Here is a 19,381-nt window from a genome sequence, read left to right on the forward strand (position 1 = left end):
TTGTGGAGATTCTCTAAATTCCAACAGGTGGCCGGCCACGGTCCTCCAGGCTGAGAAGACCCTGCCCTCTTGCACCCTTCCCAGCCTCCTTTCTCCTGGCCCAGGGGCAGGTCTCAGGGCCTGACATGCATGGCCCTTGGCTTTGCCCCAGGCTACATGGAGCAGGAAGCTCCCCAAAGTTCCTCCCACCAACTATGACTCCACATTAGAGACCCACATTCCCTGGCCACCATTTCAATTTAATTGATTACTTCCCACCAGTCGCTTGGGGACAATGATATCCCAGACACCTCGGTGACCTCTGTAAGTGAATCAGTGTCCCGATATGTACCTGGCCTCAGAGCAGAGATTCTAGAATTTCAGGGTGCATCAGAATTACATAGAGGGCTTGCTGAAACAGCTGGCTGGGCCCCAGATTCAGAAGCTCTGGGATTGCCCAGGAATCTGCATTTATCCCACGTGATGCTGATGCTGCTAGAACAGGGACTATGCTTAGGGAACCACCATCTCAGACTCAGGTATGTCCTCCTGAGCTTTAACCTATACCTTTCCAGATATCTCTTTCTTAGAGATAAGGCCCAACCTCTGTGTGCAAATCCATTACAAAACTCAGGCAATCTCATGATTTCTCAGCACTTCCCTTGGCCATCTGCCTATCTGGACATGTGGTCTCTTCACATGCTGAGGGTCCGGCTGTGCTGCTGGTGGAGGCCGCAGGCTACCCCTGGCTGCATACTTCTGCCCACCTCTCCGTTCCTTTGACTATCCCACGCTGCCTCACTTAGAGAGTTGAAGGCAAGTGCAAGTGCAAGGGAATGTGGTTTCATCATCCACACCTGGTTTGTTTTGGCTGGGATTTCTACCTGCAGGTTTAAGACTCATGAATGAAATCACCAATAAGCATCTTTAGACGGGAAAAGATTAGCTAAGCAAATACTTGACGCCTACCAGCTACAGCCTAGGAGGAGCAGACATGAGCTCACCCACTTCTCCAACACCGCTACCCATTCACGTCTACAGCCCAGGGGCGGGTGACCTCTGCAGCAGATCACAGAACAAATACCAAAAACAGCATAAGGAAGGGGCATCTAGGCACTGGCGATATGCTGGGCATCTGATCTGTGGAGAGGATGGAAGGAGACTCCAGTCATGGGAAGAAGTGGACGGAACGCCCCATTCTAGGCCTCCTTGCAGCAGCTCACCCCAAAATACGCCTTCCTCCCTTCAGTGACTTCAGCGAAGTCCCTCTGGCCCCTGCAGCCCTTTTTGGAGGGTTGTCTATTGCCCAGTGGTGCTTACCTCTCCTGGAGCCCTCTGCCTGCTGCTCCCACGTCCTGCCGTATACAGGTCCTGACTGTCACTGTCATTTGGCAATGTTTTTGATGTGTCCGTTTGCCTAGGCTACAGTCCCCAGTTTTTTTTTTTTTTTTATTCAATCAAAGAAAAGTAGGTGTTGCTGTGGAGGAAATTTGCAGATGTCATTACAATATATAATGAGTTGACTTTAAGTAATGAGGATTATCCTACATAATCTGGGTGGACCTGACTCAATCAGAAGGCCTTAAAAGCAGGTGTGAGAGGGAGAGAGAGAGGGAAGGAGGGAAGGAGGGAAGGAAGGAAGGAAGGAAGGAAGGAGAGACAATTGAGACTTCCTATGGAGAGGCAGAGAACATACCTCTGGGAGACAATGAAAAGCAGGAGAAGTGGTCCTGCTGAGGGACAAGAAGTAGCCTGAATGAAGGCATCACTACTGGGGAAGAAGGGAAGGGTCCTGAATGAATCAATATTCGTATTAGTTTTTTACCCCTATTGGAACAAATCACCATAAAACTTAGTGGCTTAAAACAACACAAATTTACTGTCTTACAGTTCTGGAGGACAGAAGACCTACGATCAAGGTGACGGTAGGCCTGTGGTCCTTCTGGAAGCTTTAGCGGAGAATCTGCTTCCTTGCCTTTCCTAGCTGCTAGAGACCTCCTTAGCTTGTGGCTCCTTCCTCCTCAGAATCAGCTGTTGAGCATCTTGAAATCTCTCTCCCTCTTACCTTTGTTGCTGACTCTGACCCTCCCACCTCCCTCTTATAAAGACCCTGTGATTACATTGGGCCACCCAGACAATCTATTCTAAAAAAATGTAATTACTTCTGCTAAGTCCTTTCTGCCATGTAAAGTAATGGATTCACAGGTTCTGGGTATTTGGGTACTCAGACCCTGGGGAGGCCATTGTTTTGTCTACTTCAGGGTTTGATCAAGCCAGAGACAACAGAAGATATACATACATGTATGTATATGTATATATGTTTCAAGGAATTGACTTATACAATTGTGGGGGCTGGACAAGTGAATCGGAAATTTATAGGGCAGGTGGTCAGGAAAAGATGATCATAGACATTGGGCCAAAGATCCTATTCAGGGGGAATTATCTTTTTCATTCTCTTCCTCCTTTCCCCTCCCTCCATCGCTCCCTCCCCCTCCTCTCTCTCTCTCTCTCTCTCTCTCTCTCTCTCTCTGTCTCTTTCTGTTTCTGGCTCAATCTGGCCTGAAATTCTCTAGCTCTGAAATGGTGAGAGTGATCCATTTTCATGCGTTGGAATTTCTGACAAATTGAGATTTATATCTACCTCATTTTATCATGCTCTATTTCCATGATGTTTTTATTTGTATTTATTTTTATTTTTTGCCTTTCATTCTCTCTTTTCTAGCCTTTTATTGATTGGATTAGGTTTCAACTTTTTACTTTCTTCTGCTTTGGATGGTATAGATTCAGCATCTTTTCTGTTAAATTACCTATACATTTTAACATACATAATTGACTTAAAGAGTAAATTTTTCCCCTCTCCTCCCAAACAAGCTAAGGACTTAAGATTTATTTATTTATTATTTTTTAAAGATTATTTATTTATTCATGAGAGAGAGTGAGAGAGAGAGAGAGAGAGAGAGAGGCAGAGACACAGGCAGAGGGAGAAGCAGGCTCCATGCAGGGAGCCTGATGCGGGACTCAATCCTGGGACTCCAGGATCATGCCCTGGGCTGAAGGCAGAGCTTAACTGCTGAGCCACTCAGGTGGCCCAAGACTTAAGATTTAATTCCAATTTTCCCTTCTAATTTTTCATATGAATGGCATGTATTCCATCTTTTCTGCCCTCCATTAATGATTATTATTTTTGTCTACCTACAATTAATAATTACTCCCACTTTTTGCATACTAACCTTTTCTTCTGTTTTTTTTTCTTGCTTTATAAATTTCACCCTTCTTTGTTTTAGTGAGGACTGATGATTAGTAAATTCTCTGCTTTTGTTTGAAAATCTCTAATTTGTCTTCTTGAATTATCTTTTAGTTATAAAATTTGAATTTGGTGATGATTTTCTTTTAGCATTCTGAAAACTATTCCATTATTTTCTAGTATCTATTATTTATTTCGAGAAGACTAGTGTTGGTCTAATTACTGATTCTTATAAGTAATCTGCAATTTCACCCTAGAGCTCTTAAAATTTTACTGTTTACTGTTCTGCAATTTCACTATAATATGTAGAGGTTGGGCTCTTCCTATAAATCCCTACAGGAATCTACTATACTTTTTTTAAATCATGGTACAATACATTTTCTCAATTCTGAAAACTCTGTCATTTCTTCAATACTGTCATCTATTCATTTTATTCTCTTATTTGGTACTCATTTCAGACTTTTATTGGACCCTGCCCTTAATGTCTTAATATCTTTCACAGTTTCCACTTCTTTATTCCTCTGTGCTATATTCAGACTAACTTCTTCAATCCTATCTTCCACTTACTAATTATCATTAAGTACAGAGGTTACTAAGTTAAGGGTCTGAAATTGGGAAATTATCTAATCTGCTATTTAACCATTCACTGAATTTTAAATTTTCATATCTATATTTTTCATCTCTAGAATCCCCACGTATTTCTCAAAACTGCGCATTCCCTTTTCACAGTTTGTTCTTTCCTGCTATTTTCTATTTCTTCTTATATCTCTTTAAACATTTTTAATATGGTTTTATAATTTCTTTCAGAATGTCCCATTATCTCAAAATCTTGAGGTGCTAATCTTCCTCATTGATATATCTGCTGCCTGTTGCTTATGGTAGATCATTTCCTTGTGTAATTGTTTTTTAGGCTCCTCTTCCAAGGGCATTGTCTTCTCTTGGGGATTCTGGTTGGTCTAGATTATAGAAACATTGTTCCAAAGTGGTTTTACTCTTGTGTCTACCAGATGGCAAAGAGTTATCACCAGCCCCAAAACAATTTTTATGCTAATTTATCTGCTTAGAGATTCCCATACTATGTGGATAGTATAAATTCTGTTTTCAATTCTATGGAGCACAGACTGGGGGTTATAATTTCTTAGAGGAATTATTTCACCCAGAGGTCCTGTTAGAGATAAGCCTCTTTGCTGTCCCTAGGGCGGTGGGCAGAGTTTCATTAGTTCCCTTCTCACTAGGGGGGCAGCTTTATGCGTAAGTCTGAGGCCCAACTCCCCACGCCATCTTTGCTCCCAAAGGAGCACAGGAATACCCAAACTCCATTAGGAATTTCTTTAGGGTTTCTTCACTGGTCTAGTCATACCACACACAATTTTCCCATCTATCCCTACTGCAGGGTCTGTGGGTACTCGTTGTTTTGGTTCAACTCATTCTTCATTTCTTGCACCTGAAAATTTCACTTTCTTTCTCACAAGCTTGGCTCCATTTTAAAATATTTGGTGGTGTTCTATTTTATGAAGTATCTCTTAAGTATTTGTAGTATGAAGCCCCTTGTTATGTAAACCTATCATGTTGATGGAACCCATAATTCATTATAGGTTTCTATAATCCATCTTATCCTAACTAACCAGAGCCTTTGCAAGATAGGTAGGTACCTTGTCTGAAGCACAGCAGTGTTCTCTATGCAGAGGTTATATATCAGAAGCATGAAGGTGACTTTTTAGAATCCAGAGTTCATGGCCCCACATGTATTAAGCAAAATCCAGTTGTCTCTACTCCCTTCTCCTTTATAAAACCCACTTCTTTTCCTTCTTTTTTAAAAAAGATTATTCATTTATTCATGAGAGACACAGACAGAGAGGCAGAAACATAGGCAGATGGAGAAGCAGGCTCCCTGCAGGGAGCCTGATATAGAACTTGATCCTAGGACCCCAGGATCATGACCTGAGACAAAGACAGATAGATGTTCAACCACTGAGTCACCCAGGTGCCCCTCTTTTCCTTCTTGACACACTTTGTAACTACGTTTGTGTATCTACCGATTGTTTATATCTCTGGAGAAGGCATGGCCCATTCTTTCCTGTTCATCATTGTATCTTTAATGGTTGATGATAGGTGATCAATAATGACATGTCACATGAATGAATGAACAAAATGAATGCATCTCAGGCAGCCATCCTGACACCATTCCTGGCCTTAGAGTTTTGAAACCCCTGCTGAATAGAAACACTTGCAGAGTGCTATCTTATAAACAGGGGGTAGTTAAGCAAGGCTTTTTTTTTTTTTTTTTAATCAAGGCTTACCAAATGACTAGGTAAAACCCACCCAGGATGTTCCCACATCCTTCCAGGTGTAAAAGTCCAAGCTCAGGACCAGACTCCAGGCAGCACTTAGCAGTTCCTGTCTCAGCCTCTATTCTATCTTCACTGCCTCCCCCTCAGGCACACTCTTCCTTCATGGCAAGGAGCCCATCAGATACACTCACTTCCCTAAGATGCTTGGCCAACCTTCGGGCTAGATTCCCAAGCTCTGAGCCAGTCCCTGGGAATGGGCACCAGAAGAGCAGAGAGAAAAGCAGAGAAATGCCTCTCAAATATTCCCAGAGAAGAAAATGTTCCATAGTTTTACCTCTCTTTAAGAATTAAAGTATTGTTGGGGCATCTGGATGACTCAGTCAGTTAAGCGTCTGCCTTTGGCTCAGGTCATGATGCTAGGATGGAGCCCCACATTGGGCTCCCTGCTCCACCGTGAGTCTACTTCTCCCTCTGCCCCTCCTTCCTGCTGTATTCTCTCTCTCTCTCTCTCTCTCTCTCTCTCTCTCTCTCTCTCTCAAATAAATAACTAAAATCTTTTTTAAAAAAGAATTGGAGGGATCCCTGGGTGGCGCAGCGGTTTGGCGCCTGCCTTTGGCCCAGGGCGCGATCCTGAAGACCCGGGATCGAATCCCACGTCAGGCTCCCGGTGCACGGAGCCTGCTTCTCCCTCTGCCTGTGTCTCTGCCTCTCTCTCTCTCTCTCTCTCTCTCTCTCTCTCTCTGTGACTATCATAAATAAATAAAAATTTAAAAAAATAGAATTGGAGTATTATTATTCAACTTTACCCCCAACTCTGAAGAGACATAAGACTCAAATGCAATAACAAACATAATAATGCCATGAGAACAGTGATAGGAACCATGGGAATGGTCTTCTAGAGAAGCCCACACCCCCACCTGCCATCCTGACTTCATCTTTGGTCCATCCTCAGGTACCTGGAGACCAGACACCATCTTATATCACATTTCATATTCCACAACACATGTCTCACTGCATCCAACAAAGGGGGGTGTGGGGTCCCCACAGGCTTTAGGGCATTTTGATTGGCAGGTTTTTCTAATTATAAGTACAGGACATGTTTACCACAGAAAAATGAAAAACATAGGAAGTCAGAAAGAAGGAAGACAAAAATCATCTGTGGGCTTCTCACACAGAGAACTATCTGTTTAGGTATAGGTATATACTTTTCAAGTCTTCTTGTGACTTAAAAATTTGGATCATCTCTACATATAGTTGCCTATCCTGCAGCTTCTACTTTCGATTATAGAACAAACCCTTACCCCAAAACTATTCTCAAGAAAATATTTATTTGTTTATTTATTTATTCATTTGACAGAGGGAGCAGCAGACAGAGGGAGAGGGAGAAGCAGGTTCCCCAAGGAGCAGGTAGCCTGACATTGAGCTCAATCCCTGGAGCCTGGGATCATGACCTGAGCTGAAGGCAGATGCTTAACTGACTGAGCTACCCAGGCACCCCTCTCAAGAAAACTTTTAATAATAATTCATAAATATTCCATAGATGGATGTCCCCTGGTGTACCTGAATGCATATCCGATTGCTAGATATGCGAGTCATTTCCTCATTATAAGCCTTTAAGCATATGAGTCATATAATAAAATGTTCAGCTGACTGGGGTTCCATTTATTCTTTAGGAAGTGTTTCTAACTCACCTGATGGCTGCCCCCACTTCAGGCTGGGGTCTCTGGTCTAAGTGCTTGTGTGCCATACAGCTGGAGCATCTGTCTAGCCTTATGAGCAGAGGGGAGGGGATGTGCAACAAAAGAGCAAAGCTGAGGAATAAAGACTTACAGGGCTACCATTGTCAAATCTGGCTTAGAAAAATAAAATAATAAATATAAATAAATAGCTCTGCTTGTGTCTGTTGGTACGAAGGACTGAAGTAGCAAAGCTCTGGCTCAGCTGGTGGAATTATGGTGGGATGCAGGAAGCAGCCATAGAGGAAAGAGTCCCCAAATACCATAGCTCTGTCACTGTGTGATATGGCAATTCCTGTGAGCTGTCTGCTAGTCTCCACCATAAAAGGTGGATAATATACACCTCGGAGCATGGTAAGATTAGTCAGATAGCATTTCTGAAAGGCCCACTTACTATTTCACTAAATTTATCACATAATGGGTTCCCCCAAATTAAACATCCAAATTAAATATCACAATTAAATATCCATATGCCCTCATATATTTTCCCATACATACTTGCCCTCATAAAATGGATCCATCTGTGTGACGATTGAAAACCATATCATAATTGTTACCAATAAAAATGTGTTGCTGAGGGTGAGAATTCTGAATATTTGTTAATTTAAGCAAACCAACCAAGCTTGTCCCCACTCCTTGCTAGTTTTACATGTTAAATGTTAAATTTACATGTTGATTCAGTGGAACAGTGCTTTGCTGGGACACCGAGTACAAAGGAGGAGCCCCAGGTTGCAGTGAGCCTAGGAGGACATCCTCCTGACAGCAGGGCAATGTGAAATGAAATGGACAACCACAGGGCCCTGCAGGCTTACTTTCCAAGTCAGTGACAAGGCCTAGGGGTGGAGATGGTCCAATAGACAAAGCTGGTTCTACAATAATTTGGTCCTGCCACTTTAGGATGGGAGGGATGTGTGAGGTGTGTCCCTGGAGTACATCCCACAGGTATGTTCCTGCTAGCACTAGGTCAGATCCCTCTGTGAGGGTCTCTGCTAGGCCTTCTGGTGACAGAGTCAGGATGGAGTCCCCAGTGAGCCTCTTGTCCCCAGTGAGCCTCCTGAGAGATGCCATCTACTTGGAGACTAGATGATAGACTCAATGACTTATTCAGAGCTTTTCCAGGCTTGGCATGGACACTCCATGTAGGCCTGCAGAGTCAGAGGAAGTGAGGAGCTGAGAGTGAAAACAGAGGAAGTTGGGGGTAAGGAGGAATAATGGGTTGGGGCAGGCCTTGCAGCTCATGAAGGCATAACAAATTTGCAGGATCTGATGGGGTGGAGGTCCCCATGATGAGAAGATCTCTGCTGGTTCCTGGAAACTCGGAGCCCACCGGCCTCCACAAAGCCGGAGGCCCCCTCATGAGTTGGGACCACACTCCTTGCAGTGACTGAAACTAGCAAGAAAACTTTTGTGATCGGGGACAGCAAGAGTCGGGAACCACACACACCCCTTAGCAACGTCCAACTTCAGAGCCTGGTTCAGCTTTCAGAGGAGAGTAGCCCAGACCACCTGGCTTTCCATTTCAACCCTGCCAAGCAGCTCCCCAGTTAGAGGGACTTATGGGAGAGAGGAGACCGTTTTCTACTGGAAATATCGAGGGCAGTAACCAGGAAGAGGGGATTCTGCTAGCTTCCCTCTAGGGATGTACATGGAAAGGCAGGGGAGATTTCAGTTCAACATAGGAGAGATTTAAAGCCTGTGCTGCAGGGATCCCTGGGTGGCTCAGTGGTTTAGTGCCTGCCTTTGGCCCAGGGTGTGATCCTGGAGTCCTGGGATTGAGTCTCGCATCAGGCTCCCTGCATGGATCCTGCTTCTCCCCCTGCCTGTGTCTCTGCCTGTCTCTCTCTCTCTCTCTCTCATGAATAAATAAATAAAATCTTTTAAAAACAATAAAAAAATAAAGCCTGTGTTGCTACCAGCTCCTGGGCCTTCCTTGTGAGGTGGTGAGTTCCCCGTTACTAGGGCTATGCAAAAGAGGTAAGGACATCAAGAGGATTCCTGCCTCTTTGAGCAGATGATCTTTCTTGTCTTGTTCAACTCTGAAATTCAACTAATTCTATAAGCCAAGAAGCACCATCTTTCTACAGGTCAGTTATATCATCACTTGTATGGATTCTATACCATGAGAAGTTAAAAATGCTGTAGCAATCATGATGAACAACGAAGACAGGCTTCTGCATACAAATGAGAAGGAGTAATAGGGCTCGTTGCTCCATGAGCCCCACCACCAGTGTCCTGACTCATGCTCATCTTCTCTCTGGAAGACTACAATCCCTTCCTGCCATAGATCCTTGAGGTTTATTTCCATCACTGGGCACCATCCCTGACCCTCCACCGGCAGAGGTTCGAAGTCCTTTCTTGTACAATGTCACAGCAAGGGAAGCAGTAGGGTGACCAACTTGTCCCAACCTGTCCAGAACTTTTCCAGTTTGAAAACTGAAAGTCCTGTGTCCCAGAAACTGCCTCAGTCCTGGACAAATCAAGGCTGTTGGTCATGCTGAGAGGCAGGGAATTTACAGATTATTGTTTCTTGGAAGATCGGGAGCCTCTTATGGAGCCAAGTACAAACAGTAACACCTGGTACAGAGCCCCACGTGGTGGATGCTCAGTAAAGGCTTATGAGTGAGTGAGCCCAAGGCTCCTGCACCAATGCTTAGCTGCCACTCTACTCCCCTCAAATGCTCTGAGAATCAAAGGCAAAGCAGGAAGCTTTCAAAAGGCCCTGAGGCATGAGGCAAGAATGATGTAAAACGACTGAGAAAGTTGTCTGTTTAATCCCATCCTGCAAACTCACTGGCAGCCCATTATGCAAGGCAAGGGTGACTCTGGAAGCCTGCTGTCCTCCCCGCCCTTCCCTTGGCTTACTACCCCTTTCCTCCGGGCCCACAGGGACCTCAGTGCATTCTCTACCTGGCTCATCTCCTGGGGCGTCGCAGAGACCAGCCCAGGAATTGTCTGACATCCACACCCGTACCTGTCCCACTTAAACTTTCTAGGTACCGGTCCCTCTGCACGTAACAAGCTGGCTGAGTGAACTAACTGGATAAACTAGTTCTGACGTGAGGTCTACCTGTGTTGTGTTTCCCAAACTTGCTATGCTCCACCTGGGAGTCACATTTGGGAGACTCGAGCTAGATGCAGCATAGCTTCCTAGAGCATCACTGTTACTCCAAGATTTAGGGGGAAATACATTATTTGGAAACATATACTATACTGTGTAGGAAAACATAAAATTCACCTGATTTTAAGATAAAACATAAAAGATCCCAGAAATATAATACTCATGGTTCATCCACTTGTCCTCTTGTCTACTCCTATGTGGAAACCTGTTCACTCTCTCCTACAACTCAGGGCATCTTGGCGGGTTGGTTGGACAAACACTGGCTTACTGAGGCCCTCCCCAATGACACCTGCATTTTAACTGAGGCTTTCTGTGCTCTAGGCCAACATCTCTCAAGGGTGTAAGAGCATTCTGAGGAACATAAATAGGTATTACTGATGTTTGTTACCAGACTCCCAGGTTCCTATAGGACTCAGGTGCACACTGAATTTCTTTTCTTTTTTTTTTTTTTAAGATTTTATTTATTCATTCATGAGAGACACAGAGAGAGAGAGAGAGAGTCAGAGACGCAGGCAGAGGGAGAAGCAGGCTGCATGCAGGGAGCCCGCCACATGGGACTCGATCCCGGGACTCCAGGATCACGCCCTGGGCCAAAGGCAGGCACTAAACTGCTGAGCCACCCAGGGATCCCCTTGAATTTCTACCAAAGGGTTCATGTGCCTACTTTCTGGGAGGCAGGGAGCAACCCTGTGGGAGTCAGTAACCAATGCTGACTGAATGTCCCCAAGTTCATTTGGGGTTACTGTCCCAGGCTGGTGCTCCTCCCTCCAGCCATGTCAGAGCCTCCAGCATTTCCCCTGAGCTTCCTGAGCATCCCAACGGGGCAAAGGGGTTCGGAGGACGGGTGCTGGGAGAGGGCTGCTCACTGGAGTATCCACCCATCCTTCAACCTCATGGTGTAGCCTGACACTCCCTGTCTTGGTTTTGTTCCCCACCCTGATCAAATGTAATCCATCTCAAACAGGAGGCCACACCCCAGGAATCAAGATCCTCTAAACTGAGAGAGCTGGGGATTGATCAAAGACAGCCAGCCAGCCTGTACCCTCAGCTTCTGCCAGGTTTCATAGCAGGTCTCTCAGCAAAGCTCAGACCTAACTGGCCCTGCTCCCAGTCTCATCTCCATCAGCAACTTAACAGCATGAGATGAGGATCTGAGAACTTGCAAGGACCTCAGAGATCACTGAGCTCAGGCCCAAATGTTCACGGATGAGAGAATCCAGAACTGAGAGGCATTCTGTGGCCCTGAAAGGAAGAGGGCTTGGGATTAAGCTGACCCCAAGAAGGAATTCCTGCTTGCCATGTACTGGACAGGTGGTCTTGAATGAACCTCCATTTCCTCAACTGTGAAATAGAGATGCTGACACCTCCTTTGCAAGGCTGTTGTTGAGAATAGAAAAAGTTTAGGAACATAGATTAGCAAATCAAGTTCAAAGGAAAAAGACAACTATTCAGCTAAGCCTAGAAGAAAAGCTGGAGCCCAGAAATACATAAGATCCCATCCAGTTACTAAAAAGCAAGCTTCAAATTTGTCTTTAAGTCTCCCTAAAGGCAAAGTAGAAGGGAAACTGAATTGGTTATAAAGTCTGGTAACCATAACATAAACATATACCACTGCAGACTAAAAATCAAGCTTCTACCTGTTATCAGGACTTGCTCTACCATTACAGTAATCAAGGCAGTGTGGTATTAGCAGAGAGATGTACACATACATCAGTGAAACAGAACAGAAAACCCAGAATAGATCCACACAAGCATGGCCAACTGGTTTTTGACAAAGGAGCAAAGGCAATTCAATAGAGAAATGATAGTCTTCTCAACAAATGGTGCGGGAGCAATTGGATAACTATAGGCAAAAAAAAAAAAAAAAAAAGAACCTCACACCTATACAAAAATTAACTCAAAATGGATCACAGATTTAAATGCAAGGTTATAAAACTTTTAAAAGAATACATAGGAGAAAACTTTCAGGAACTAGGCTTGGTGAGGAGTTCTTAAGACATACACCAAAAGCAGGATCCAGAAAATTAAGAATTGATTAATTAGATTTCATCAGAATCCAAACTTTTTTTTTTTCTGTGAAAGATCCTATTAAGAGGATAAAAAGATAAGCCACAGACTGGGAGAAAATATTTGCAAACTACATGCCCAACAAAGGACCTGTATCTCATATATATAAGCAGCTCTCAAAACAATAGTAAAAAAATCTGGTTACAAAAAGGACAAACTATATGAACAGACGTTTCAATGAAGAGCACACACACATGGCAAATAAGAACATGAAAAGATGTTCAACATGAGGGAAATGCAAATGAAGACCATGCTGAGATGTCACTTCACACCTATTTGAATAGCCACAATAAAAATTAGTGACAACACCAAATGCTGGCAAAGATGTAGAGAAACTGAATCTCTCCTACATAGCTGGTGCAAATGTAAAATTGTATGGCCACTTTGGAAAAAAGTTTGGTAGGTTCTTAAAAAAAAAATCAACAAGCAACTACCATCCAACCCAGCAAATGCACTCCTAGGCATTTATTCCAGAGAAATGAAAGTCTATGTCCACGCAAAAACCTGTACATGATTGTTTATAGCAGCAGCTTTACTTGTATAGCCCCACACTGGAAACAACCCAAATGTTGAGTGATTAGATAAATAGATGAATGATTAGATAAATCACAGTACATCCATACCATGGAATACAACTCAGCAATAAAAAGGAACTATTGATACAAGCAACATCCTGGACAGATCTCAAAGGTATTATGTTAAACAAGAAAAGCCAGTTTTAAACAGTTACATATCTCATGGTTCCATTTATGTGACATTCTCAAAATGACAAATTATAGTGATGGAGAACAGATTAGTGGTTGTGATGGTAGTCAGTCAGAAGCGGGCAGGCATGACTACAAAGGAGTAGCACAACAGAGATCTTGGTGGCGATAGAAACAGTTTTGTGTCTTGAGGCAGTGGGGTGGTAGTTTCATGAATCTGTATGACAAAATGGCATGGAACTATACACATTACCGCAATGTCAACTCTCTGCTTTTGGTATTATAGCGCAATATGTCATATGGACCCATTGGGAGAAACCGGGTAAAGGGTACATGGTACCTCTCCATACTATTTTTCCTATGAATACATGATTGTTTCAAAATAAAAAGGATTTTAAAAACTCAAAATAAATCAAACTTTGTCTGGTACTAAGAACTCAGCTCTCTCCCATGTTCCCTCAAAAGGAGCCCCCAAAGACCATGGTGACAACCCATCTGTGCTGGTCCTGTGTGGTACAGACAAGTGTACATTCACACAGCTATTTCTCTATGTCCTTCTTCAACAGAAACTGAGAGTGCAATGCCCACATGGTAATGAACTTAGGATATTAAATGGGGGCCAGACTCACCCAGCCCCAAGCAAGGTCCTCTGATGGGTCCACAGCCTGGAGCATCCCAAGCTTCTTAGCTTCACCATGCACAGCTTTCTGGCTTTGGCACATAAATGGAGCTCTTCTCAGGCCAGCACCGCCACAAGCAGAAAGCAGGGTGAAGCGAGGGCTAGAAGTGGTTAAACCCATGGGATGGGATAAAACCAAGCAGAGGTGTGAAGAGGGAGAACAAGGAGGGACAAGGTCTGCACAGAGGACCACCCACACTCCTCTTCATTCCGCAAACAGAGCAAAAGAGGATGTGGGGAAGCCATGCTCCCAACCCAACATCTCAACATCATATCTGGGTCTACTTGAATGGGGAAAAAGTTACTATTACAGACACAGGAGAATGATCAGAAGGAGTTAAGACGAGTTATCCATTTTGTGAGACATAAATCACTCTTCTCTTTGTTCCATAGGTCACAATTCATCACCAGGAGAAGGGCTTTGAGTATCATTATAGGAGGAAAGATGTGACCTGTGACCCCTACCCAACCAGTTCCCCCCAACCCCCACATATAAGCAGGGCAAGCCAGGATCTCTCAGAGGATGGATAATGCTGTCCTGAATATCAGTTAATACCCATTAACCCAGGGCAGGAGAAGTGGACACCTCGTAATCAATGAGGTCAGTTAAGGAATTCTTTGTTCCCGGGTATTCTCTTGAGAGGCACGAACAGTCAGATTCGTGGGATATAGTACTCCCCTCTGAAAACCAAGACGTTAAGCCCAAGATGTCTCCCCAAAGTTAGGTGTCAGAAGCCTTAGAAAGTTACAGACACAGGCTAGGATAAATCACAGTACATCTCTCCCTCATTTTTGGGCTTCCCTCCCAGGTCAGAGGTCACTGGGCCACTCAGGCCAAGCTGTGAGATCTGTCTCTCCCTTTCTTCTCACCGTGTGTCCCCTGCCCACCATCCCCACTGGACTCTCCCTCACTGACTAGATAGATATATACTATTTCCCTATGCTGGGGCCTGAAGTGTGGGAGTTTCTGAAATTTGGACAGCAATTACCAATAGTCTACTCCTTTTATAAGATAATCTACGTTTGCCCCCCCCCCCCCAATTTCATTTTAAAAAGAAACAGATCTCTTTGAGGCTGCCAGGATGAGTTGGCCACAAAGGCTCTCTCCTGCCTCCCCACCCCCACAATCGCTGAATGAACTGTTTTTAATTTAGAGTCCTGGATGTTGAAGTGTTCTCTCTGACAATGACTAGTGAGCAGGTCTTCTGCTTCTTAAGAATCCTGTAAGCCAGAAGCAATAGAGACATCTCCAGAATAAATACAATTGCATTTACTCCTACAGGAGAGAGTACAAAAACCTCATCCCATAAATATGAGTCACCAGGCTCTTTAGGGGAAAGTTGTGGAGTGAAAAGGTGTGGTGACCCTGTTATTGACTGGGAACATCCACCCTGTAGCTGTGACAGTGACCCCTGCTCATGGCTGGGATGTGTGTGTCAGGAGGGCCTGAAGAAAGCACTGACCCCTCGGAACAAGCATACCTACTGGATCCCCAAGTGCCAAACCAAAATTGAGCAGTACTGTGTGATGGTGAGGGCAGGGTGCACGGCGGGCAGTCTCTGACCCTGGGGTTTCACACACCCAGTTAGACATTCCACCCCTTTCTGGCTATGTGTCCACACCTCACTAAGCCTTGTTTTCCTCATCATTAATAGGATAGTAATAGTATCCACTAGACAGAGTTGTAGTGAGGATTAAATAGTATCCACTAGACAGAGTTGTAGTGAGGATTAAATATGGGTGAAATATGTCCAAAGTTCTTGGTCCATCCAGACAGCTCCATTAGTGTTAGCTACTATTACTTTTCCTTTGGACGTTATTGCTAACTATAGTTTCTCTTAACGATTAACTATGCCTCCTGTAAGGCATAATTGGTAGACCAGCAGGTCCTAAATGGTGTTTAAATGTGCAGTCCTGTTTGTTGAGGAAAGAACTGACATCTTCTTGATGCCAATCCTGGAGAGTCCTGCATGGTTTACAAAACCCTTTTACTATGTCTCCTCCCACATAATCCTTAAGGAGCTCCATGACGTGGGGATCATTCATAGTACCCATTTTTGTTTGTTGTTTTAACATAAGGACTCTGCTGCCAGGGAAGGTGAGAAATTTCCCATGTGTCACCTAGTTAGTAAGAGGTTAGACTTAGACTTGGATGTCTCCTGGCCTCATCCCCTTCCCCTAAACCATATGGTATGTGGGGTTTTGCAGGAAAGTCATAAACCCAATTGGTTAGTCTGTTCCAGCAGTGAGGAACCCATGAAAATGATGGGTCCTTAGGCTGGGTGTTCCCTGTTTGCACCCATGTCACCCATGTCATAAGACACATGCAGTCCATCACCCAGTGGGAGAGGGCAGAGGAGACACCCAGCCTCTCACTAGAAGGAGGGAATCTCCCGACAAACTGCAATCCCCCGACAACCCCCTGTAAAAAAAAGGGTTACGTGAGCTTAACTAAGGGAATTCTAGGTACCAGAGTTGCCTTGAGATATTCAAATTGTACCTGGTTTCAGGTTAAGTGCCGCTAAGTGGGAGTCTCTCTACACTCTGGTTTCAGAGTTGCTATGGATCAGTGGAGGTAATAATTAAGAGAATCTGATTTTTAGAGTTAAGAAAAACTCTTAACCGGTGTGAACCTTTAGGAGGCCAATTGGCCTGGGTCCAGGCCTCAGGCACATGCGGTAAAATCATCAACATGTGAACAATTATCTCATTTCTACAGATCTTCAAAGAAACTGCTACCATAAACTAATTTTAGGAACTCAGGGCAGGTCTAAATGGATCAATCTTGCTGGGGAGGAAGGGGGAGGGGAACCTTCACTGTCAGGAAACTGTTCTGGGACAAGCTACCCTTCTTGCCCTTGTTGGTAAAATAGGGAGAGCTGCCCCCACCCTGACTCTCTCCTGGGCCTCCTTCTTTCCAGACCACCCAGCAGTTGCTCCCACCCTTTCCTCCCAATCCCTAACTTATAAACACCAAATTTTCTATAGTTCTCTGCTGAAACTTCTCCAAGACTCTTGAATGGTGGGACCAAAACCAACCGCACACAGCATTCTCATCCAGGTCTGGCCAAAGGTGAGGCATTTTGAGAATTATATGAAACTGTCTCAAAATTTCTGTGTCTTATTTACACCCAACCATGGAATCAACTCAGCCTCTATTTATTGTGTTGTGGGGATGGAGCAGAAGCAGGAGTGGGGATCCCAGCTCCCCTGCTAACAATACGATCAAGGATAGGTGGGCTTTCTGTTGAACACGGTTCAACTTTCCTGTTGAACACCTCATCAGTCCACAGCGACACCCTTCCCCTATTTTCCCTTTAATTGCAGCGCCGGAGGCTTTACCTAGCCCCATCTAACTGTAGGATTGCTGGAAACCACCTCTCTGCGCCTTGCTCCCCCCACTCCCGCCTCCACTACCCTCGAGGAGCCTCCCTGGGGGCTCTGCAGTCCTCATCACAGCAGCTCTGCCCTCGGGAAGAAAGTGTCCTCACCCTCAGCTACACCCCCATCTTCTGTTCACCCACTTCCCATAACTTGCCAGGAGAGAGGCACCTGCTTCGATGTTCCTGAACATACCGTGAGGACCAGGAAGCACGCAGGGGTGGGGGGCAGGGGTGGGGGTGGGGGGATTCTGAACTTCGCCGGCAGCAGCGAGGCAGCAGAGCCGGGAGAACATCCCTCCCGCCCCCCCCCCATGCCTTCTCCAAGGAACCCCAGCCCGTCATCCCTCCCCCCAGCTCATCCCTTCTCCAAGTGAGCTGCCCGCGCACGGGGAGGCGCCCCTCCACGATGTTCTTTGTCAAAGGGCTGGGCCGTCGCCGTGCGAGGGCACCGCCGGGGCCGCCAGCGGCCCGCTGCTACCCAGGAAGGCGTGAGAGCGCGCAGAGGTCCGCACGCGCGCGGCACGGAGGGCGGCACGGAGGGCGGCACGGAGGGCGGACGGAGGGCGGACGGAGGGCGGCACGGAGGGCGGACGGAGCGCGGACGGAGCGCGGACGGAGGGCGGCACGGAGGGCGGCACGGAGGGCGGCACGGAGGGCGGACGGAGGGCGGCACGGAGCGCGGCACGGAGCGCGGACGGAGGGCGGACGGAGGGCGGCACGGAGGGCGGACGGAGCGCGGACGGAGGGCGGCACGGAGCGCGGACGGAGGGCGGCACGGAGGGCGGACGGAGCGCGGACGGAGGGCGGACGGAGCGCGGCACGGAGGGCGGACGGAGCGCGGACGGAGGGCGGCACGGAGCGCGGACGGAGGGCGGCACGGAGGGCGGACGGAGCGCGGACGGAGGGCGGCACGGAGGGCGGACGGAGCGCGGACGGAGGGCGGCACGGAGGGCGGACGGAGCGCGGACGGAGGGCGGCACGGAGCGCGGACGGAGGGCGGCACGGAGCGCGGACGGAGCGCGGACGCCCCCCCCCCCCCCCAGGTGCGCCCCCGCCGCTCGGGCCCCGACGCGTGCGGCTTCCGCGCTCACCTTGATGTTGCCGAAGACGGAGCGGGGACAGCGGCGGGGCCGGCCGGGAGAGGCGTCGCTGCCGCGGCGCGCGTCGGGCTCGGGCCAGAGCCCCATGGTGGCGGCGGGCGGCGGGCGGCGGGCGGGAGCGCGGCGCGGAGACTGCGCGAGCGGGTGCGCGCCCAGAACTCTTATAAGTGGCCGCCGCGCGGTCGCCGATGATGAAACGCGCTCTCCCTCCTCCCCCCTTCCCTCGGCGGTCGGAGGCGCCCGAGCCCCCGCCCCCGCCCCCGCCGCGGCCGCCCCCCCGACAGGTGTGACGCGCCGGGCGCCCGCGCGTGACCTCGCCGCGCGCCCCGGGGCCGCCGGAGCTGCCGGAGCTGCCGGAGCCGCCGGAGCGCGGCTGGGACCCGCGGGCTCGGGCGCCCCGGGGAGGTCCCGCCTGCTGGGCGCCGGGCCCCGGGAGGGGAGGCAGCGCTGGGGCGTCGGGGGAGCCCGCGGGGTGCAGCGGGGGAGGGGCAGGCGGGGCGCCCAGGGCAGGAGGAGGCGGGCGGAGAACCGAGAGGCGCTGCGGCGGCAGCGGGAGCCCGGGGGCCAGAGGGGCGCGGGGCCTTCAGGAGCGGGGCCCCCGCCCTCCCGACGCCCTCGGGGAGATGGACCGAGCGGGCCTCTGCTTGTTTGCACTCGCCGAAAACCGGGGCTCCCAGTTCCGGGGATGGCTCCGGGACTCGACTCGCCGGGGCTGTTTGTGTCGAGGACTGATTTATATTTAAACTGCTCTTTGCGCTGCAGAGGGGGCCGCCCCGGGCAGGGCCCGAACTCTCTGGAGCCGAGCCAAGGTAAACTGCAGGCGCTGTCAAGTGTCAGCATGGCTGGGTCTGGCCTGAGCGACAGCAGCCAAGAGAGAGGGCCCCCGTGGACGTTAGGGACGCACCCCACCGACCTCCTTCTCAGGCTGGAATAGAACATCGGCTTTTTTTTTTTTCTTCCCCAAGATTTTTTTCCACTAGGATTCGTACTGCACAGAAGAGAAAGAAGGTGAGGCTTCTCAAAGGAAGGCTAAGAGAAGTTATGCCCAAGGCAGCTGCGGTGAGGAATCCGGTTCTGGAG

General features: G+C 47.6%; 1 protein-coding gene across 1 annotated transcript in view; it reads right to left on the bottom strand.

Moving 5' to 3' along the window:
* The window catches only part of SLCO2A1 (solute carrier organic anion transporter family member 2A1), an 80,986-nt gene extending 62,322 nt beyond the window's left edge, over positions 1-18,664 (bottom strand). Inside the window, exon 1 of the mRNA XM_072726899.1 lies at positions 18,293-18,664. Coding sequence (XP_072583000.1) covers positions 18,293-18,388 — 96 coding nt within the window. The 5' untranslated portion in view covers positions 18,389-18,664. The remainder of the gene's footprint in view (positions 1-18,292) is intronic.
* Between the last annotated feature and the right edge of the window lie 717 nt (positions 18,665-19,381).

Source organism: Vulpes vulpes, chromosome 11 (genome assembly GCF_048418805.1).
Source record: "Vulpes vulpes isolate BD-2025 chromosome 11, VulVul3, whole genome shotgun sequence".
In the NCBI taxonomy this organism is placed as follows: Eukaryota; Metazoa; Chordata; class Mammalia; order Carnivora; family Canidae; genus Vulpes; species Vulpes vulpes.